Source organism: Oncorhynchus mykiss, chromosome 22 (genome assembly GCF_013265735.2).
Source record: "Oncorhynchus mykiss isolate Arlee chromosome 22, USDA_OmykA_1.1, whole genome shotgun sequence".
NCBI classification, from domain to species: Eukaryota; Metazoa; Chordata; class Actinopteri; order Salmoniformes; family Salmonidae; genus Oncorhynchus; species Oncorhynchus mykiss.
The window spans coordinates 17,805,336-17,829,840 of NC_048586.1; the positions used below are offsets into that span (position 1 = coordinate 17,805,336).

The window sequence follows — 24,505 nt, forward strand, 5'->3', positions numbered from 1 at the left end:
TCATAAGTGTACTGGGTTAAAGGGATTCAATCAAATTATAAAATTACATGTTGGTGAACTTTCCCTTTAAGAATGGCAAAAAAGGCCTAAGCTAAATAAAATTAACATTGTGATACAAGGATCAAAAACCATTAGCCAACCAAATCAATTTGACGATGTTCATTGGAGACTCTTAAAGCAGACTCTTAAAGCAACAGTAAATCAGAGAATGGGTGACAGACTGCCAAAGGACTAAGCCATCCATTCCCCCAAAAGCTTACACTGATATATTTAGAGTCTGAAAAGAACTCATTGCCGAGCACATGTATCAAATCGGCTAACACCATTTAAATTAAACTAAGAGCATAAGTAAATCGTATGTAACTGTTGTGATGGAAATTAGTCTGGAATCCAGAAGGCCACATAGATTTTTAGCTTCTTTCTGGAGTTTCTCTCCCCATTCTAACCTTTGAAAGCAGCTTAGCGGGCCATTTGTAAACTTGCTTTTTGGAAAGGGCATGTAAGGAAATGCTGGGCCAAAGAAGGAAAGGACACTCCTGTGGATAAGGTTGATTAACTAGGGCAGTGCTGTTTCTAGGCACAAGTGACATAAATATACACTTAGGGCACCGCTGCCACTAGGGACCCCCAACCAGGAAGTAAGGGCCTCAACTTACTGTTAGCGAGGATAGTGGAATACACAACGAGCAATTTCAAAATTTGGTAGCGCTTCATCAGTTTCCCTCTTGTTATGTCAGGTATTGACAGTCACTCAATTAGTCCATGTCAGCTAACATTTTATAAGTTAGTCTACCCTACTATCTAAACCTTGTAATAATCATGGCCCGAATTACATGCAAGGCACCTGCCCAAGGGCCCTGACAGCCAGGGGGCCCCCAATGATTTTGTTAGTTACTCTCACTCAAATATCATAGGAACATGGCATAAGTCATGGCAAAATGTGTAGAATGGCAGAACATTTACTTTAGAACTGAACAAATTCCACTCCATCCCATGTCAAAATGTGTAGAACTGCAGGAAATCAGCATTAAACTGCAACATTTTCTAACCATCCCATGGCAAAATGTATAGAACTGCAAGAAATGAGCTAAAAAAATGCTAGAAACGGCCCTGAACCAGGGATTTGAGACTTACCTTTTTTTCCTTGAGAGTGAAAACCATGGTTATCTTAATTCTGCACTCAGTCTGAGATTAAACCAGTAACTCTGTTGCTTTTCTTAGAAGTTTACTGTGGTATTTGTTCTCCAAACATTCCCCAAATGTAATAGCAATGTAATAACACAAGAATAGTGTTCATTTGTATTGGACTACCGTGTGGAGTTGGCAAATCTGTCATGGTGACTGCTTCGCAGGGCCACCAACCCATATCTACAGAAGAAAGTCTATTCTATTGAATCCATTGGCTTCTATAGAAGTTATGAGTTGTGCTTGTTTCACCAGACATCAGTGCTCTGTCTGTTTGTGTCTGAAGTATGCATTGTTGTTGTTGTGTCTTGCTGGTGACAAATCCAATTTCCCCCTGTGGTATTAATAAAGTTTATTCAATTCAAGGGCTCACCTCTCAGAGCAGGGAGCATTGAGCGATCCTTCCTGTCGTCACATTTGTTACATTCACTGAAGTAGAGCAACAGGAAGACATCCACCAGCACCCAGACCAGCGAAGTGGTCAGCACCACCTTACAGTAGACAAACCGCCGCATCGCCCTCTACGTGACGTGGTGTCGGGGAGGAATCAGCAGGCGGGCCCCTGACAGAGAGCAGGAACTCAAACCAGCGGAGGGGAGATTGAGCGTGGGGCACACAGGGACAGCATCCCGCTACATAGAGATGAGAGCAAAACCAAACAACATGGTTAGATAGAGAACTTTAACAACCGAGAACTTTAACTTCACTTATGGAATGTTAATATTGAACATTGGGACAATGACACTGAAGTGAACAAGACTTGTTGAATTTAGTGATTCCACCATACGGCTTCCACCGCTTACTTCCTTTGAAGATGTACAGTTAACTGCCAAAATAAAGGAAACTCCAACAGCGTGTTTTAATAGGGTGTTGAGCCAGAACAGCTTCAGTGCACCTTGGCATAGATTCTACAAGTGGCTGGAACTCTATTGGAGGGATGTAACGCCATTCTTCCAGAGAAATTCCATCATTTGGTGTTTTGTCGGTTGTAGAAAATGCTGTCTCAGGCACCGCTCCAGAATCTCCCATAAATGTTCAGTTGGACTGAGATCTGGTGACTGAGACAGCCAGGGCATATGGTTTACATCGTTTGCTCATCAAACCATTTAGTGACTACTCGTGCCCTGTGGATGGGGGCATTGTTATCCTATTGTTACCATAGCCATGGTAGCCAAAATAATGGCCTGACCAGCATTTTTATACATGACCCTAAGCCTGATGGGATGTTAATTGCTTAATTATCTCAGGAGCCACACCTGTGTGGAAGTGTAAGGAGTGCGCTGGGTAGCAAGTTCAGGGAGTGCATAATTTAATGAACAAAACAAGAAACGCAGACAGGAAACAGAAACAATAATGCCTGGGGAAGGTACCAAAGGGAGTGACATATATCGGGAAGGTAATCAGGGAGGTGATGGAGTCCAGGTGAGTCTGATCAGGCGCAGGTGCGCGTAACGATGGTGACAGGTTTGCGCCTTAACGAGCAGCCTGGGTGCCTTAGAGGAGGGAGAAGGAGCAGCCGTGACGGGAAGCAACTGCTTTCAATATACTTTGTATCCCTCATTTACGCAAGTGTTTACATTATTTGGGAAGTTACCTGTACATTTTGCATGGAACATAGCTGTTGACGATGACTTAGTATTTTTCCAGTTCAGAGGAAAGCAGCAAGCTAATTCCTCCCTCAGAGTCTGCTTATCCTCTCTGGTGTTATTGGCTGCTTTGCCTGGACTAGGCAGATAGATTTCAGTCCAATGAGAATGTTTGTGGGGAACAGAAATCTCAATGTAATTAACTGAATGCCTCACTAGTATTCAACATGAAAAACACCATAATTTCCTCTGGAATATGACTTTCTCTGACTGGAATTATAGGCTTACAGTCAGAGGCAACAAGCTGCATTCAATTCAGCCTGTATGAAACTGTGTGCATGTCAAATGGCAAAGGAAAAGACAGTTCTATAAGAAGCAGCTGTCAGTCAGAAGACAACAACATGGAGACATTACTCGTAATATGAACCATTACATAGCTACCTGACAACAACTCCGGCAAGATAGTGATTGATTAGATCACAACTCAAATAGAGCATGCTATGTTTTCCTTCTAAAAATGTCAATCCCCAATCCAATTTAATGATGAACAGTAAGGCTTGTGCGACTGAAACATTTGCATTATTGTAAAGAAATAATATCTATGATGCCAGAGGCAAGGAGGCCATAATGACATAATAGACTATCAAATATTTTGTGTCTTACACACAAAATCTAGTATTGGACTGTTCTGTGGTGCATGAAGTTTCTAGAAACTCGATCATCTAACCACGCAAAAATAATACATGTTAACAGAAACCCCCTGTGTGTGTGAGCATGCGCGTGTTTGTGTGTTTTTGCATGTGTGTTTGTGCGTGCGTGCGTGTCATTGCGTTTTTGTTTACCCGCATTCTCCAATATGCTCAAGGCCCCCGTGCCAATGGGTGATTCTTGTAACACCCTTCTAGGCTCCTCCCCACGACATCTGACTGATCTCATGTCCGTATCATTCTCCTGCAGCATAGGGCAGTGTAGTGTTGTCTTTGTACTACCAGCATCATCTCTGCTCTCTGTCTATGTCCATGACAGTAGATGACTAGCCTGCCCTGGGCTAACTGTTGCCTCCTCCAAAAACAAGTCAGGGTGTCCATATCGACATTATAAAAATTTAAAAAATGTTGTTTTTACAGGAACTTACTGGCAGCAGGTTACCTTTAAGTTACCGTAAACAAAAACAAAAGTACAGTATGTTACCAAAAATGTCAAAGTACTTTTGGTTGAACTGTCATAAGTAGGCCTACAAAGCTTAACCAGATGAGTAGGCTATGTAAGGTTGGACACTACCCCCAAAAGGCTTCGAGAATGACAGTCCAATAAAATAAAAACTCCCTTGTGTGCAATGTTGTCATCAGTCGCAAAGGACTTTCCCAAACCATACAAATGTATACCCATGTGTCGATTTTGGTGATAAGGTATTCAGATCTAAATCTAATCATGTATTTCAAAAACTCCATGACTCTGCTTGATATCCAAGACACCAACACCTAGTAACACTGGGCATGGAATCTTACACTACCTACCATATTTAATTTGATGGTAATTTCTGCTAACAAAAAATCTGATCATGTCTGCTGCGTCCCTGCTCGACCATCTGCTTGGTACTGTCGAGTGCTATGTTTGGGTCTGGTGCCACCAACTACGCTGGAGGTGACGATAGCAGTCCCCTCTGAAGCGGCTGGGTCATTAGTCCAACCATCTGCACAGATTAATATTTCCTGTCTGTTGAGCAGTGCACTGCAACAAGGTCTCTCCTTCATTACTAGAGTGTGCGGCTCTCCTTTCATTTTTTGAACTGTTCTACTCCGCTAGCCAGCACCTCGCCTAAATAGGCGTGCGTTTCTTTCGCCTCTAGACTCGCCCTTCATTACAGCACACAATTCAGCTGAAACACTTGTCTAAACAACATCAAACATTATTGACTTCACCAGAGCTTTGGTGCTTTACCCACAGAGCCAAAAGTGTTAAATCGGTTGACAGCTCAGGCTCTGTGACAGTTACAGTATCCATAGGCTTCTACTCATCAAGCAAGGCTGCTCAAACAATGGCAATTGACAATTCGCTTTGCCCCAGAAGTTTGGGCAACCAATCACAGATCTTGAATGGATAGCAACTGTCATCAAGTCCAAAACCTCTGGCAAGTTTACGTTTGAATCACATCAAAACCACTGAGGCATTACAAAATCAAAGAGTTTTCATCCAAAAACAAGTTGTTTAAATGACTAAATAATTGAACAGTGCAACAGGGGTACTTGCTACTGTGATTTCTGAAATGCAGAGACTGTTGATTTAGTATTTTTAGAATCCAAAAGTATACTTTTGTTAAATTGTTTGCTAGCTCAGCTAGTTAGCTAGCTAGTTCTCAGTCTTATTAACCACCCAATCTTGCTAACGCTAGCTAGCCAGTTAATATAACTTGTTTTTTCTAAATATATGTTAGAATGTTATGAAAACAACATTAATCTGCTGTCGACATCGGGATACGATTTAAGAGCACTATTTAGCTCCAAAAGTGGTTAGTAACTTTGGCTGCATGCTGACAGTGCATTCAGAGCCATCCAGTGGCTAGCCACACTACAACCTTCATTTTACCAGGTTCCTGTGTAGCAACTGTAATGACAGTCCACCACAACATACCAGGGGTAGTCTGTGTTTAATTTCATTGTGTATTAAAAACACAGTTTGAGATCATTGTGAGGGGATTTCGCCAGTGGTTAGAAAGGGGAATTGGGCTTCCTGTTGTTTTCTGAGGTTGTTGTCTGAGGTTGCAACAGTAACCAAGGGGGGTGGGGCTTAGCGAAGGGTCAATTAAGGTCTAATACTCTCTACCATTTCTGTCTGGTTTATTCTTAGATCACAAACACAGTTATCTGAAGTACTTGAGTACAATCCAGAAGCAGACTGAACTTCTCTCGTGTACAGGGACCTGATGCCAGCAATTATGACAGAGAGCACTTTAAGCCCAATCTTTCTCAATTTTCAGAATATGAGAAATCAGCACAAATCATCCAGCATTGGGCCTTCAGGACACAGGAAATGATTATCAGGATAGACTATAGGGCTGATACTCTTAAATCTGTCCATCGCTCCAATCCAATGGGTTGCTGTGACAGCTTAAATAACAAAGGGAAGAGGTGTGCTGTGCTACTAAAGTACATGAGGGAACACTAGTGCCATATCTATTGGAAACACTTCTTTAGTGTATGCAGGGCTGCCAAAACCCTATCCTGGAGTTTTACTGTCCTGTTGGTTCAGTCAAACCCTAATCCAACATACCCGAAACAGCTAGTTAAAGCTGAGATCGGCGAAAGGTGAAACAGCGCCACTGGTCGCCCCAGGTGAATTTGTAATTGTTTTTGTTTTGTTGACTAAACTGAGGTGAGCAGCATGGTAAAAAATAATTGCAGTATATTTTGCTGTTCTATTGCATCCTGATCTGGTGAGCGTATATATACACTGAACAAAAATATAAATGCAACATGTGAAGTGTTGGTCCCATGTTTCATGAGCTGAAATAAAATATCCCAGTAATTTTAAATACTCACAAAAAGCTTATTTCTCTCAAATTTTGTGCACAAATGTGTTTACATCCGTGTTAAGTGAGCATTTCTCCTTTGCCAAGATAATCCACCCACATGACAGGTGTGCATATCAAGAAGCTAATTAAATATCATGATCATTACAAAGATGCAATAAAAGCTGGTGCTGGGGTTAATGAAATATGCAGTTTTGTTACATAACACAATACCATAGAAGTGTCAAGTTTTGAGGGAGCATGCAATTGGCATGCTGACTGCAGGGATGTCCACCAGAGCTGTTGCCAGATAATTTATTGATCATTTCTCTACCATAAGCCGCCTCCAACGTCATTTCAGATAATTTTTCATTTAGCCCATGTGTAACCACGCCACGTGTAACCATGTTACGTGTAACCACGCCAGCCCAGGACTTCACATCCGGCTTCATCACTTGCGGGATCATCTGAGACCAGCCACCTGGACAAATGATGAAACTGAGGATTATTTATGTCTTCAATAAAGCCCTTTTGTGGGGAAAAACTCATTCTGATTTGTTGGGCCTGGTTCCCCAGGGGAACCACCCTTGGCTGCGCCCCCTGCCCAGTCATGTAAAATCCATAGATTAGGGCCTAATTTATTATTTCAATTTACTGATTTCCTTATATGAACTGTAACTCAGTAAAACAGTTGAAATTGTAGCCAAAGACATGTATGTAATCTCGCGAGATCAGCATGATCATACAAGGCTATGCTTTATTAGAGATGGACTTAAAACCTACAGGACAGTAAATCTCTAGGAAGAGGGTTGGTCAGCCCTGGTGTAACGTAAATATAGTATCACTATTGATTAAGACCATTATAAAGTGAGAGACAACCCACAGGGTGTGATATGGTGGAAAGCCAAGAACACACTCCTTGGGCGGCAGGGTAGCCTAGTGGTTAGAGCGTTGGAGCAGCAACCGGAAGGTTGAAAGTTCAAATCCCTGAGCTAACAAGGTACAAATCTATTGTTCTGCCCCTGAACAGGCAGTTAACCCACTGTTCCTAGGCCGTCATTGAAAATAAAAATGTGTTCTTAACTGCGCTCTAGCGACTCCTTGTGGTGGGCTGGGCACCTGCAGGCTGACCTCAGTCGTCAGGTGAACATCATTTCCGCCGACAGATTGGTGCGGCTGGCTTCCGGGCTATGTTTCAGAGAATGCTTGACTTGACCTTCACCTCTTACAAGAGTTACAACGATGAGGCAAGATCAAAATTGGAGAGACGTTTTTTTTAAATACAATTGTTTTTTTTTGCTATGTATTGTTTCAAATCACAAGTGCATAGGTCTATGCCTATTTGGGAAGCATGCAATTTGGGCAGTGTGCGTGGCAATATGGCTAGCTGATTATTGAGTTGCTGCTGTCAGTGAAAAGCATCTCTAATGTGTGAAGACAATGTGTCTTTGAATTTAATTTTAAATGTTGAGACAAGAAGAAGAGGATATGGCCTGTCTCTCTCCAGATTGCATGCACTCAGCTCTCCAGAATTGGCTCAGCTGTCTCCCACCAATTCTTGAGCATTCATTGTGTGAATGTTTGCCCCTTGATTGTTTATTTTCCCCATTACATATGTCACCAGTAGGCTTACTAAATGTACCATTAATCTCCATAATTTAGTTCCACTAATTTATGTTAATACAAGTATTAATGACAGTCATTTAATGTTACCATTCTCATTCTCGGAGTGGAAATGCTGTTTGAAGGGTTTATTCATAACCATAATTTACGAGTTTTTATTTGGTTCCTGATTGTCTTAATTAACTCACCACGTCCATAACTAATATGCTTTGCTTCTCATGGCTGTTTTCTTCAACTCACACAGTAAGTCAATGAAGTCTCTTTATATTCAGTGGAACGTCGTAAAAAAAACAGCTGTCTGTCCCGAGCTCACTGGGGCGGGAAACTCTGAGGAACAAAAATAGGCTGGTTGATACAATTTAGGACTTCACATAGCGCTAGTTCAAGAAAACCGACAGAAAGGGAGGCAGACAGGCGGAGTAGAGAGATTAATGCGATTGAAAGAACCTTCATTTTCATCAGGATATTTTCTACTGTTTTTATTTGTCTGCTTTAGGCCTGTGTATTTTACTTAGTTGACTAAGTTATAGGCCTACTGTTGTATTGGCCTGGGCTATAGGCTATCTCTGAGTTCCAGGCGCTCATTTCTTTTGTCGCCAATGGATCAGGGTATATCAATATGGTAGAGGCTGGTGCTCTTGCATTAGTTGAATTTTAACCTTCAGATTTATATCATTTTAATTCAGATTTTTATGATTCACCACGTGACAATGATTTTGAGAACGGAAAATGTTATTAATGAAATGAAACTTTTCCACAAAAATGCGCATATGAATATAATCATAACTGGCATGCAGATAGGTATAAATTGTAGGATAAATTGTAAGCTTCCCCAAACTTGAAACTCAAGAGCCGCTTTGAGTCTTTACTATAACACCCATAAAAAAAATGTGCCACACATAAGAGGTCACTTGAAGAATACATGCCTGCCCATAGAAATCAAATGTCCATCCAACTGATTCGTTCTGGCGCCGGCCCTGCAACTCCTTTACTGTTACCAATGCCTCACTGAAGGGGTTGGTTCAATGTTAATACAAGGCAATCTATTCAGGAAGTAAACTGAAATTCAAATTAAATAATTGAAGGCCATCTACTTTCAATTACTGTTCAATAAGCTCAAAAAGAGAAGCGCTGTATGTTCAAGATTTTTCCATTTTCGGGTTTTAAAATTCAAATCACTTCTTGAATTGCCTGACTTCGAATGGACCCCAACCCTAAGTCACACCTATATCTCTAGAGGTAAAATACTACCATATTGTATGACTACATTTTATCCATGATATCTGACCTCCACGATAATCCAGTCATTATGATGGATGAGTAGGCTACTGACTTCAAAACGCTGCAGAAGTAAAGGTGTAGCCTATATCCAGGCTACAACTTTGGCCTGCTTTCTCTGCCAATACTAAGATATTCTAATTGGAATGCTAGTAACAATATTACAACAAATATTGCAAATATGTATTAGTATTCAATCAAACAAGAATACCCACATGTCTTGTAATATCTAATAGACAGTCTAGACTTAATATACACATGGAACACTGTCCCAAACGAATGCTGAAAGATGAAAACACGTCATTCATAAAATGTAATTTGTAGGCTACAGTAAAAATAACAAAACTTCAATACTTACAGAAAATACGTATTCTGTGAATCAATAAATGCAATGATGGAAGTCTCTACTGCCAACAACATGTTGCATTGGGTTAACAACACTAATAGCCTAATTCACAAATAATGTTTGATTGCTTGAAATGATCGGCCTATTAGGCTACTTCGATATTATTCAATTTACATCAAAGAATCAATCCAAAGGTCCCGCAGACAGGAAACCTATATATGAACGAAGAGCATAATTTCACGTCCCTATGATGTTGCTGGTTGGCAACCGTTATTGCGTGATACCTATTAACGTTTCTCCCGGTCCCTCTTCAGAATGCATTGCAGTAGTCACGACCCGACCCGTACCGATACATTGTAAACGAGTTCCCTTGCATTCTATTTGATATGCAGCGCAAATGATGTCTTTGGATCCACCTATTCTCCGAAATAATCATATATAGCCGGGTAACCGCAGACGAACAAGCGATACGTTCTGGTACAATCTAACGTGAAAGCAGTACAGGCAAATGTACATTTTCTCATCCGTGGTTGGCTGCAAGTCTTGTCGATCATAAAGCCATGCTCATGGCACCAAGGGCGTATGGTAAATGTATTTTTCTCCGTGTCCATCACATGGGAAATAGCCTACGCACAATACGCAAATACTGTACATACACCTTCCTAATTTTGAGTTTAATATGAATGATATGTTGGCTATATGAGAATGTAAGTACTGTAGTTTTTACACAGTTCATTATTTGTAAAAATGTAGGCTGTGTAAATCATGAATAAATAGTTATAACCCGTTGGTTGAAATTGTGTGACTGTAGTTTTGTCCTTCCTGAGTAATGGGTCAATATAGCCTATATGAATAATAATATTAATTATTATATGCCAGTTAAACCTAGATAAATATAACACATTTTGTACATTACAAACCAATATTACCCAGAATAATTAATAATTTCTCATTCTGGCATTGATTATGATCACAACAAAACTGAACTGATACACAGATAATGTGTTGAGTATGCCAGCTTTGCAACCTAGACTTTCTTGGCACAACTCTGTTCACAAACAGTGGTGTCACTTTTCTACATCAAATAGTATAAAACACTGCCATCTGCTGATGATTTACCGGTAGTTGCGAGCCAGGGATGGCCAGAGGTGTAGCCTAAAATATGCCTAATAATGTTCATGTCTATTGTCCCAATAATGGAACATTTAGTAATCTTTCAGCTTCCGAAACGCATTACATTTAGAAGTATTTTAAAAGTTAGGCATGCATATCAATACAACAAATGTACAGTAGGCTAGGTCTTTGAGCTATAGTTCTGTCCAAACATAGGGCATAATAATAATTTAAAAGATATGAATAGTTCAGACCAGAATGGTCCCTTTGCCCAAGAACACCAAGGTAACCTGCCTAAATGGCTGTCAACCCGTAGCACTCACATCTGTAGCCATGAAGTGCTTTGAAAGGCTGATCAACACCATTATCCCAGAAACCCTAGACCCACTCCAATTTGCATACCGCCCCAACAGATTCACAGATGACGCAATCTCTATTGCACTCCACACTGCACTTTACCACCTGGACAAAAGGAACACCTACTTTAGAATTCTATTCATTGACTACAGCTCAGCGTTCAACACCATAGTGCCCACAAAGCTCATCACTAAGCTATGGACCCTGGGACTAAACACCTCCCTCTGCAACTGGATCCTGGACTTCCTGACAGACCGCCCCCCAGGTGGTAAGGGTAGGTAACAACACATCTGCAACGCTGATCCTCAAAATGGAGGCCCCTCGGGGGTGCATGCTCAGTCCCCTCCTGTACTCCCTGTTCACACATGACTGCATGGCCACGCACGACTCCAACACCATCATTAAGTTTGCTGACGACACAACTGTGGTTGGCCTGATCACTAACAACAATGAGACAGCCTACAGGGAGGAGGTCAGAGACGTGGCAGTGTGGTGCCAGGATAACAACCTCTCCCTCAATGTGATCAAGACAAATGAGATGATCATGGACTACAGGAAAAGGAGGGCAGAGCGAGCTGTAGTGCAGCAGGTTGAGAGCTTCAAGTTCCTTGGTGTCCACATCACCAGCAAACTATCATGGTCAAAACACACCAAGACAGTTGTGAAGAGGGCACAACAAAGCCTATTCCCCCTCAGGAGACTGAAAAGATTTGGCATGAGTCCCCAGATCCTCAAAAAGTTTGACAGCTGGACCATCGTGAACATCCTGACCTGTTGCATCACAGCCTGATATGGCAACTGCTCGGCCTCCGGCCACAAGGCACTACATATGGTAGTGCGTACAGCCCAGTACATCACTGGGGCCAAGTTTCCTGCCATTCAGGACCTCTATACCAGGCGATGTCAGAGGAAGGCCCTAAAAATTGCCAGACTCCAGCCACCCTAGTCATAGACAGTTCTCTCTGCTACCGCATGGCAAGTGGTACCGGAGCGCCAAGTCTAGGTCCAAAAGGCTTCTTAACAGCTTCTGCCCCCCGTAAGACTCTGGTCAGGTGGCTGCCCCCCCCCCTCCCCCTTTTTACACTGCTTCTACTCTCTTTTTATTTTCTATGCATAGTAACTTTACCTACATGTACATGTTACCTCAATTGCCTCGACTGGTCCCCACACATTGACTCTATGCCAGTTCCCCCTGTATATGGCCTCTTTACTGTTATTTTATTGTTGCTCTTTAATTATTTGTTATTTTTCTATTTGCTTCTTTTTATTATTCTTCTTTTTAAAAAACTTTCTCAGTTTATTTTAGTAAATACTTTCTTAACACTTATTTTTCTTAAAAACTGCATTGTTGGTTAAGGGCTTGTAAGTAAGAATTTCACTGTAAGGTCTATCTATACCCCTCTACACCTGTTGTATTCGGGGCATGTGACAAATAACATTTGATTTATTTGATTTGATTTGAATTGATGCGTTTGGATGTAATTGGAAAACGAAAATGCATGCATATAATCCTTAAATGATTTATAAATCATTTACATTTATACATTTAATTAATTCATTAATGTTAGATATCCTACATGACATCCACTAGATGTCAATAAAAGTATTGAACATAACGTGGACTTGATTTAGCGTGCCAGAAGTGCAGGGACGACAGAGTTTGGCCTTCACGTCCATTAGGACCAATGGAATGATTCCGAAATAAAAGCAACAACCCTGACTACCCGACGTGTCGTGCGTGCTAGTTCAAGCACATTGTACCCACATCTGAAATTAGAGTTTAAGAATGCGGGTTCGACAGTGGTAAAGACTGTGATGGTAGGCAACAATAAATATTTGCTCAACTACATTATAAAAAATCATAGTGCTATTGGAAATGTAATCCAAAGTTTCAAGTTTTCACCAAATTGCATGTATTTTTCCCATTAATGGGATGGATGGAATGGGCAGTCGCATGGGCTCCCGAGTGCCGCAGCGGTCTAAGGCACTGCATCTCAGTGGTGTCACTACAGTCCCTTTTCGAATCCAGGCTGTATCACATCCAGCCGTGATTGGGCGACCCACAATTGGCCCAGCGTCGTCCGGGATAGGCCCTCATTGTAAATAAGAATTTGTTCTTAACTGACTTGCCTAGTTACATTTTTTTTTATATAAATGTTTTTCAGCCATACAATTACGCATGGTTCATGCTCATGGCGGCGCTATTGCTGTATGCTCTTGGAAAACAGCAGTCTCCTGTGCTTTCTGAAATGGTTTCACCCAACCAGGTATAATAACCACGGGTTGCTGTAAGTAACATCATAAATGCACTGAGGCTGTGAAGAGGGAACTTGGAAACGTCTAGTAATGCGACGCCAAAGCAGACTGATAGACACCAGAACAAATATAGTCCTACCTGATTTAAAGGTGTTTACTCACTAACCATCTTTTTCTGCAGTTGTGGGGAATTTCTCTGGATTTTTTTTAATCAATTGCTCTTTTGGCTCTTTTTGGTTGTGCCAACTGAAAATTGAAAAGTGGAGATGAATTCTACCGCTTTCAATCAAACGGACAGTGCAGGACTTTTCAATAAGACTGAAGATATATTTTGCTGTAACTTTTCATCAGTGGTGACTGATAATGGCTTCGTGGCGGCGACTCCGGATGAGAGAAGTCTCTTTCTCATGAGAGTTGTCCAGATAGCAGTTATGTGCGTGTTATCGCTCACGGTGGTTTTCGGTATATTCTTTTTGGGCTGCAATCTTCTCATCAAGTCGGAGGGAATGATCAACTTTTTGGTGACGGACAGAAGACCATCCAAAGAGGTAGAAGCAGGCATTATTGGGGCATATTAGTAGCCTAAAGGGCACTTTGGGAGACTTTGTCAAAATGACTTGTCCTACCACTGATGCCCAGATGATGAATCCACTTTTCACCAACAGCAGAGACAGAGACAGAGATACATGAATGGTCAAGTATCCACATAAGAACCAGTTTCTATTGTTCTGTTCTCGACAGTTTGCGAAAATGTAGGACAGAACAGGCCTATACTTAGACACTGTAGACACGCATATCTCCAATAATTAGCCGAAATTAGCTCTCACTTTTTTGACAAACACTCACGTAATTTAATATCTAGACGCTCTCTAATTGTTATAGCCCTTTTGTCAAAGTGACAATCGTTTTTTTTTTTACTTCAAATACTGTCTCATATTGCTAAAGCAATGGGGATAAATGAATGTTTGAAAAATGCATATTGTATGTTTTTTTGCATACATGCAAGACAGTATAATGATTTGATCAGTGTGCCTAACGCGTTTCCTATTGAACAATTGTAGATAATGAGTGGTTAAATGTATGAACGTTGGAGATATAACAATACAACAACAACACTGGCTTTGTTTATTAGAATAAATGAATCCCCTAATTATGTTAAAGATTTTTTCCTTTTGATTGATTCAGCATTTCCATCAATCTGTTCTCAGGGTTAATTTGTGAAAATCATGGCTACAGTAGGACTAGTTGTTAGAGCGTGGCGCTTGTAATGCTTAGGTAGTGGGTTCGTTTCCCGGGACCACCTATTCGTAAAATGTATGCATGTATGGCTAAATTGGATAAAAGCATCTGCTAAATTGTATTGAGGTCATTCTTATTACAAAGCCTTTCAAAATATAACAATTCTTCAACACCAATATATATATTATTATATAATAATATTATTTATTATTCTCATATCGCAAACTAAACATTTTTATATATTCTATTCAAAGTGTGCAAATGGCATTCATTTGACAGGGCACATTGAAAGAGAATGCACCTTGTTGTCTTGCAGCCTAATGGTAGACCACTGAAACCAATGTGATGATAAGGGTTGGTTTTTCCACAATTGATGTGTGACGTCCTGGTCCCATTGATCATTCTGGGTTTTAATGGAAACCTGCCTGACTGTGTTTGTTCCATATCAGATGCTCAGGAAATATATACACTCTAAATGCTGGGTTAAAAAGCAACCCAACTATTCGTAGGGTGTAGGATATGCATTATGACCAAAATGAGAATTTAGACCACCATTTGTCTGGGGACCTTAAACATGATCAGTTGACAAATGTATGGCGTTAATCCGCTAGGATTTATCATGCTTTGGTCAATTCATTCTCTCTGAAGTGATGGTCTGATGTTTTTTTATTACAGTCTTACTGTCTTAGACATAGGCATATATGCACATTATTTACATTCATTATATAAACATACATTTTTTTTGTGTGGTGTAGATGGTTTAAAATACATGTAATTTTTACGCACGCTATTATTTATTGCACTGCAGTGACTGACATTTTCTCATTTTCTGTCTGCATTATAAAGTTGTTCCTGTATAGACCATTGTGCGGCTTCTCTCCCCTCAGTGAAAGCATCTGTTGTTCTGCTCCTGGCTCACCTCATCTGGGCATCAGCACCACCCCCAGCTCCCCAGGGGGAACCAAACAGCACCTCCACAAAATGATTTGTCTTGTCAACCCAGACCAAGGAGGACGAAGCCACAGCACAATCTGCTGCATTCTGATAGGCCACCTGTGTCCCTGTGCTCTATGGACAGAGTTAAAACTAAAAAGCGACTACAGTCGTTTTACTTCCTCCAAAATCATGCTTCCTGCCTGCCTGGTGGTTGAGGACAAATCAATCTGGCGACCCATCAGAGTTAACTGAATTGCATTTGACATGGCCCATTATGATGTGTTATGATTGATGGACGGCAGCATAGCCTACGGGATGCGTCTCCGGCCAAAGTCCCCAGCCACTAACTCACATATTAATTACAAATAGGACATTTTGTTTGTTAAATGGTCTTTAAAACTAATAATATGTCATTAGGCATTTTATGGACAGCCATTACAGAGAAATTCATGATATTGCCATTTTCCCTAGATAAAATCCTCTAAGCACAAAAATGTTAACAGTATCTCATACATAAGTGTCAATTTGGTTGAACGTGAGTATACATTCAACACTATACTCTGAGTAACTCAATGAAGTTGAGTTAACCCAATGAAGTGTTACCCATTAGTTGAAATGGTCAGCCAGTAGTCATATAGAGATGGATGATTAGATTACCCTGAATACATTTGTGGTAGACTACGAGTTGTGAAAACTGACCTAACCTAAACAATGTTTAGCATCATCCAGTTATTAAAGCGGATTTAAGATTGTATCATTTTTGTTACTTTCATCAAAGCATCTTCTCTCTTCCTGTATTTAATTGTATTGTATTCTAAACATTTATTGCATTATTAAACATTTATTTCATTTATTTGAATGATTGCAATACTTGGTAATTTCCTTTATAAATTGGGGCGTATGTATCTGTAACTTGTAGGGCTGAGAATAGGTAAGGTACTGGCTCAACAGACAGGGTTGATTAAAGAAAAGGCAGCTGGCTACGCCACACCTATTTATAACTGCCTTTGTGTGTGTGTGTGTGTGTGTGTGTGTGTGTGTGTGTGTGTGTGTGTGTGTGTGTGTGTGTGTAAAGCTCCCACTGAATAACTAATTGGTGAGGAGCCACATTCAAAATGTAGATCATGAGTCATGAGAAAAATATAATTAATGGGAAAACAGCAATTACCGGGTGCCGGTTTCGATTGAATAGTGCCCCTGCTATACTTGACTTTCCACTAAAGAAACTAAAAGCACACCTAGATGTTTACCTACTTGATTAAGGTAGTCCATTGCTTTTGATAATACGTTCCATTTCTGCCTATTGACAAGTCTTAGTGTGGCTTTATAGTCCAATCCTTGAATTAACCGCATCTCACACAGACATGCGTGCACACTCTCTCTCTCTCACACGCACACACACACACACACACACACACACAGTCTTGTAGAACTAACCTTGTGGGGACACACAATTCAGTCCTATTCAAAATCCTATTTTCCCTAACCCTTAACCCTAAACCTAACCCTAAACTTAACCCTAAGCCTAGCTCCTAACCCTAAAACTAACCCTAACTCATAACCCTAAACCTAATTCTAACCTTAACCTTAAACCCCCTAGAAAATAGCATTTGACCTTGTGGGGACTAACAAAATGTCCCCAGTTGATCACATGTGTTTGTTTACTATAATAGTATAGTTAAACACATCCACACACACACACACACACACACACACACACACACACACACACACACACACACACACACACGCATGCACACACGCATGCATCCACACACACACATGCATGCACGCGCACACACACACACCATTTTAGAGGAGCCTCATTCCTCCAACAAAAAACATAATCATGCAGCGACTTTGTTGAGATGTCTAATTTAGATCACAATAGTAGGCCGTATGTTTTTCTGGATATAATACTGAACCTCCCCTTCAGCGCAGTGTGATTGTTTCATGAACGAGTTGCTGTGAATCGCTCGCAGGAGAATGTTGTGGAGCAGTTTAATATCCAGCAGAGAACAATTTTCAGTCTGCTGAAGCACCACTGTAATGATGTCACTGAGCTAGTGGGGGGATCTCACACTGTGATGCAGACTTATACTGATACTGATGCTTTTGCCGACACGTTTGATGGTTTCATTCACAAAGACTGATTCGTGCTAGAAATGCAACTAATAATTGTAATGTGTTTGGTGATAATTCATAATTATAGGGTGGTGATGATCATCATTAACAGGAGCATAGTAGCTACAGATAATCATACTGATTATTGGTTGTCTTGTAGATCATGATTTGATGAAATGACATGTTGAATTGTTACAGCTATACTCTGGAGTACAGCAACACTCTGGAGCGTGGCATGAGAGCATCCCATCTCATCCTGAATCTCTGACAGTTTTCTGTTTTGAGACAGTGGTTTATGGAGGATCTGATGGTATGGTGGTATACACAGAGCAAAATGTAGAATCCATGCACATTAAGGATTCATGCTTCACGGCCTGGCTGTCTGTCAAAAAAAACATTGCCATGAAGAATTGCAGCAATAGGAATCAATGACTGACGCCTTTACACCCAGAAACAGTGAATCCCCAGTCTGGTTTCAGAGAGCTATTTATAGCCCATGGTGTTGTACATCAAATCACCAAAGTGCCCCTCCCAGGCCTTAATGTGCAGCTGCTGCTGATGTACAGTATGTCTCCCAAATGGCACCATATTCCCCACTGTACATACTGGGCCCTGTACAGTATACAGTATAGGGCAGGGGTATTCAACTCTTACCCTACGATATCTGGAGCCAGCTGTAATCTCTGTTCTACCCAATAATTAATTGCACCCAACTGGGGTCCCACGTCTAAACCAGTCCCCGGTGAGAGGTGAACAATGAAAAAAAACAGTGGCACTGGTTTCGAGGTTCAGAGTTAAATTTGAGGGGAATAGGGAGCCATTTGGGACGCAGCCAATGACTAGTGTTGAGGGACAGGGCATCTCCAGGGTGTTGATTATGGCAAAAAAAATGCCTCAGGTCTGAGCCTGCAATAGACCTGCTGATTGGTGCAGAGCTCTGATGATTGGTGGAGGTAGTCAATGATCTCGATCGCCACTGACAGCTCCAAATTGCGGCAAGACAGACACAATCATCTCCCCTGTTCACTCCTTCCACCTAATTGGCACTGGATCCCCTTCTCCCACTACTTCCAAAGGCCATATCATGAGTCTGAGTCTGAGTCGAAGAAAGAAACACACAGAGACTCCTGTCACACGGAGACAAGGTAGTGAGTCAAATGAAATCAAATTTTATTTGTCACATACACATGGTTAGCAGATGTTAATGCGAGTGTAGCGAAATGCTTGTGCTTCTAGTTCCGACAATGCAGTAATATCCAACGAGTAATCTAACCTAAGTTTAAAATAAGCACTGGGTAATGTCTCCTTGCCTCCTTCCATAATGATTCACCAACATCAGTAATTGTGGGATTCAAGCGAGGGTGACAAATCCCTTTGGACTGGCTTTGGGGCAATTCCATTATATCTCATCTCAGCTGGGTGCCAGCGATGGGAGGATTGTTTCCCACCAAAATATCAAAGGGATTTAGTGTGTGTAACTTCTTGGTCTTAGGTGTCACAAAATTAGAAAAAATGAAATTGACTAGCGTAGAATATTGAAAATAATGCATTTCACCCATGGAAGCATTCAAAATAATAATACTGTAGCCTACTTACGTTTATAGATACAACGTGATTGCACTCCATGTAGATTTTTGCTGAGCTATACAGATACCCCTTTTCAAGTCCGTTTCACAGACACAGATCAAGCCTAGTCCTCATAGACTCAAAATAATTCCCGATGGACTGAAACTGTGCCCGGGAAACCGTCCTTAAGCATAGCCACGGGAAGTAAAAACATTCTCAGCACCCCCCCATTTACAGTGCGTACTATGCAGTATACCACCCATTCCTCACAATATCACACACATCAATCAGTGCATGTTGCTTTAAAAGTCTGTTCTATTATGCCAATGCGATATTGATCTTGAAATCCATTTCAATTCTAGAGTAAGAGTGTTTGTGGGTGTATCGATCTCATGATGATCATCCAACTCTGTGCCAGTTAGTTTTCACTTTTATCATAAACTCATCACAGACAATGAACTATTGCCATATTCTACTACTCTTGCTTTGAGATAAACACTTCTACATAGTAATTCCTTTTCCGGACACAGCTTTAAAGTATCTCCTTATCCGGACATAACTTTGAGCACAGCTGGCAGTTTGAGAGGACCTACAGCCTCTTCGCTTGCTGATGATCTTCAGCTAAACTTTCGAAACCCCTTTTTGAACATCGAGGCCACCCAGTTGATTGAATGCATAGCAGTGTTTATTCTGTCTAAACACTAACGTGTTTATAGTTTTTAGGGAACACCGGAGCACTGTTTACGCATAGTCTACTTCTACAGATTTTCCATGACGTTCATAATAATTCTATAAAAATCCATCATTTTACAGATCTAGAGTTGCACAGTAGAACAATGACTGAACAGAAAAGCTTTTGGGGTTTTGCCAACAGTAGCGGCATCAATAATAAATGGTGTGACTGAGGGAATCCTCATCAAACAAGGTGTTTAATAGAAATATGAATTATTTATCCACGGCTTGTTTCAGTGCACATGATCATCGTCTTTCTACTGTTTATACATTCGCTCATTTATATTTAATCACTTGTGTTGTCCAACACCTAAGAAGCGTAGCGGGTCCAACATTATTGGCGCCCTTGATAAAGATAAGTAAAAAATTATGTATAAAATGAATAATACAAATACTGAGCAATGTTTTTATTTTGTTATTTTTTAGGGGGTAAATCAGCTTTAATATTGTAGATAGATTGTAGCTTCCATCAATTAAATTGTCTGCATAACTTCCAATCCCCCATATATTTTTTTGCAAATATATATATATATATTTATTTATATTTCAAATATACACATACATTCATACACACATTTACATAGACATATAAATGCATGCATATATATACACTACTGGTCAACAGTTTTAGAACACCTACTCCTTCAAGGGTTTTTCTTTATTTTTTACTATTTTCTACATTATAGAATAAGACATCAAAACTATTAAATAACACATATGGAATCATGTAGTAACCAAAAAAGTTTTAAACAAATCCAAATTTATTTTATATTTTGTATTCTTCAAATAGCCACCCTTTGCCTTGAGGACAGCTTTGCACACTCTTGGCATTTTCTCAACCAGCTTCACCTGGAATGCTTTTCCAATGAGTTCCCACATATGCGGAGCACTTATTGGCCTCTTTTCCTTCACTCTGCGGTCCGACTCATCCCAAACCATCTCAATTTGATTGAGGTCGAGGGATTGTGGCTGGTCATCTGATGCAGCACTCCATCACTCTCCTTCATCAAATAGCCCTTCACAGCCTGAAGGTGTGTTGGGTCATTGTCCTGTTTAAAAACAAATGATAGCTCCATTAAGCCCAAACCAGATGGGATGGCGTATCGCTGCAGAATGCTGTGGTAGCCATGCTGGTTAAGTGTGCCTTGAATTCTAAATAAATCACAGACAGTGTCACCAGCAAAGCACCCCTACACCATAACACCTCCTACATGCTTACGGTGGGAAATACACATGCAGAGAACATCCGTTCACCCACACCGCGTCTCACAAAGACACAGAGGTTGGAACCAAAAATCTCCAATTTGGACTCCAGACCAAAGGACACATTTCCACTGGTCTAGTGTCCATTGCTCGTGTTTCTTGGCACAAGCGAATCTCTTCTTCTTATTGGTGTCCTTTAGTAGTGGTTTCTTTGCAGCAATTCAACCATGAAGGCCTGATTCAAACATTCTCTTCTAAACGGTTGATGATGAAATGTGTCTGTTACTTGAACTATGTGAAGCATTTATTTGGGCTGCAATTTCTGAGGCTGGTAACTAATGAACTTACTCTCTGCAGAAGAGGTAACTCTGGGACTTCCATTCCTGTGGCAGTCCTCACGAGAGCCAGTTTCATCATAACGCTTGATGGTTTTAGCGAATGCACTTTAAGAAATTTGAAAAGTTCTTGAAATGTTCCGTATTGACTGACCTTCATGCCTTAAAGTAATGATGGACTGTCGTTTCCCTTTGCTTCATTGAGCTGTTCTTGACATAATATGGACTTGGTCTTTTACCAAATATGGCTACCTTCTGTATACCCCCTCCCCCTCACATCACAAGTGATTGGCTCGAACGCATTAAGGAAAGAAATTTCGCAAATTAACTTTTGAAGGCACACCTGTTAATGAAATGCATTCCAGGTGACTATCTCATGAAGCTGGTTGAGAGAATGCCAAGAGTGTGCAAAGCCGTCATCAAGGCAAAGGGTGGCTATTAAAGAATCTAAATGTTTTGGTTACTACATGATATGTGTTATTTAATAGTTTTGATGTCTTCACTATTATTCTACAATGTAGAAAATAGTAAAAATAAAGAAAAATCCTTGATTGAGTAGATGTTCTAAAACCTTTGACTGGTAGTGTACATACATATACATATATATATATATATATATATATATATTTTTTTTTCTCCCCTTTATTACTTTCTAACCCTACCACCCCTTCCCTAATTGGAGTAAACTAGTGAACCACAACGCTTAGGCTTCTACTTCCAGCATATACAGTTGAAGTTGGAAGTTTACATACACTTAGGTTGGAGTCATTAAAACTCGTTTTTCAACCACTCCACAAAATTATTATTAGCAAACTATAGTTTTGGCAAGTCGGTGAGGACATCTACTTTGTGCATGACACAAGTAATTTTTACAACAATTGTTTACAGACAGATTATTTCACTTCTAATTCACTGTATCACAATTCCAGTGGGTCAGAAGTTTACATACAGTAAGTTGAATGTGCCTTTAAACAGTTTGGAAATTTCCAGAAAATGATGTCATGGCTTTAGAAGCGTCTGATAGGCTAACTGACATCATTTGAGTGAATTGGAGGTGTACCTGTGGATATATTTCAAGGCCACCTTGAAACTCAGTGCTTCTTTGCTTGACATCATGGGAAAATCAAATGAAATCAGCTAAGATAATTGTAATAATTGTAGACCTCCACAAGCCTGGTTCATCCTTGGGAGCAATTTCCAAACGCCTGAAGGTACCACGTTCATCTGTACAAACAATATTACGCAAGTATAAACACCATGGGACCATGCAGCTGTCATACCGCTCAGGAAGGAGATGCGTTCTGTCTCCTAGAGATGAACGTACTTTGGTGCGAAAAGTGCAAATCAATCCCAGAACAACAGCAAAGGACCTTGTGAAGATGCCGGAGGAAACAGGTACAAAAATATCTATATCCACAGTAAAACGAGTCCTAAATCAACATAACCTGAAATTCCGCTCAGCAAGGAAGGAGCCACTGCTCCAAAACTGCCATAAAAAAGCCAGACTACGGTTTGCAACTGCACATGGGGACAAAGATCGCACTTTTTGGAGAAATGTCCACTGGTCTGATGAAACAAAAAATAGAACAGTTTGGCCATAATGACCATTATTATGGCGCTGTTGGAAAAATGCATTTTTGGAAAAAATTTCAACTAAATGTGTTTATATTTGAGTGTAAGCTATAAAAACAAAGGGAGTCACTAACTACATATAATATAACCTCCCAATAACTTATTTGGTAAAAAAACTAAAATGTTTCGGCATCACTGTGCCTTCTTCAGGGTAATGTCATGAATGTTGAACCAGGTTATGTAGACAAACAGTGCAATTAGTGCAACCAATGACAATAGTGAGGGTGTGTCGTAATTGCTACGTAGGTTGATCAGAAAGAATTGAGCGAAACTGTTAAAAGACAATAGCCCACAGCATACTGAACATATTATGCCATTGTTATCATTAGCATTAGCATAACGTTAGCGTCAACATACATTATTCTTTCTTTTAATTTGAACCTATATATTTAAATATTTCCAATTTCATTAAACACTTTTGTTACATCTTTTGGTTCAACCATAATGGGGGAACATATTGGGTGTACTCTGATATGCTGTAGAAAGAATATCTTCGTTTACAAGACCTGATCACAGATAATAGAATTGGTCCTAAGAACGGCCTGAGATCAAAGTCAATATTCAGACCACTAGGGGTCAATGTTTTTAAATAGGATATCCAGTACGCCTCCCTTTGTAGTAGTAGGATCTCGATGTTACCTCCTCTCCTTGGTAGAGCAACATGCTCAATGCCTGTGTATTTGAGGGAGGAGAGGGGATGGTTAGCTTCAAGAAAGTGAGTTGCGATTGGATAGTCTGTGTTCTTGCACCTGACTGAGCTGCGGTGTTCAGCTATGCGTTGTTTTAATTGTCTTTTCGTTTGTCCGATGAAGGCTTTTCCACATGAACAGGTGATGAGATAGATTACTCCCTTGGTCTTGCATGAAATGATACCCAAAACAGGGATTTTTTTTAAAACCTGTATGTAGGTGTCTGAAGAAGGATGTTTTTGTAGTGCTATTGCACTGTGCGCATGAGCCACATTTGTAGATCCCATTTGGAATGGGTGTCAAGAGTGTCTGAGGGGGCAGGTCACTAAGCTATCCCCAATATTGCGACCACACTTATAGACCACCAGTGGGGGCTCCTTGAAGAGGTGGGCAATTACAGTGCCTTGCGAAAGTATTCGGCCCCCTTGAACTTTGCGACCTTTTGCCACATTTCATGCTTCAAACATAAAGATATAAAACTGTATTTTTTTGTGAAGAATCAACAACAAGTGGGACACAATCATGAAGTGGAACGACATTTATTGGATATTTCAAACTTTTTTAACAAATCAAAAACGGAAAAATTGGGCGTGCAAAATTATTCAGCCCCCTTAAGTTAATACTTTGTAGCGCCACCTTTTGCTGCGATTACAGCTGTAAGTCGCTTGGGGTATGTCTCTATCAGTTTTGCACATCGAGAGACTGAAATTTTTTCCCATTCCTCCTTGCAAAACAGCTCGAGCTCAGTGAGGTTGGATGGGGAGCATTTGTGAACAGCAGTTTTCAGTTCTTTCCAC

The 24,505-nt window shown here is 40.5% G+C and overlaps 1 protein-coding gene and 1 long non-coding RNA gene across 3 annotated transcripts in view; one reads left to right on the plus strand and one right to left on the minus strand.

Annotated features, from left to right (window-relative positions):
- Window positions 1-10,009, minus strand: part of LOC110501526 (polypeptide N-acetylgalactosaminyltransferase 13) — a 66,828-nt gene extending 56,819 nt beyond the window's left edge. For both annotated transcript variants that reach the window (XM_021579170.2, XM_021579169.2), the window contains exons 1-2: window positions 9,539-10,009; window positions 1,559-1,817 (exon numbers count right to left, since the gene is read on the minus strand). In XM_021579170.2, coding sequence (XP_021434845.1) covers window positions 1,559-1,700 — 142 coding nt within the window. In that variant the 5' untranslated portion in view covers window positions 1,701-1,817; window positions 9,539-10,009. The remainder of the gene's footprint in view (window positions 1-1,558; window positions 1,818-9,538) is intronic.
- Window positions 10,010-13,310: 3,301 nt separating this feature from the next.
- On the plus strand, window positions 13,311-16,295 carry LOC110501527. The gene is made up of 2 exons (XR_002470220.2): window positions 13,311-13,800; window positions 15,379-16,295. It is a non-coding gene; the product is annotated as an uncharacterized LOC110501527 (long non-coding RNA).
- Window positions 16,296-24,505: the final 8,210 nt, after the last annotated feature.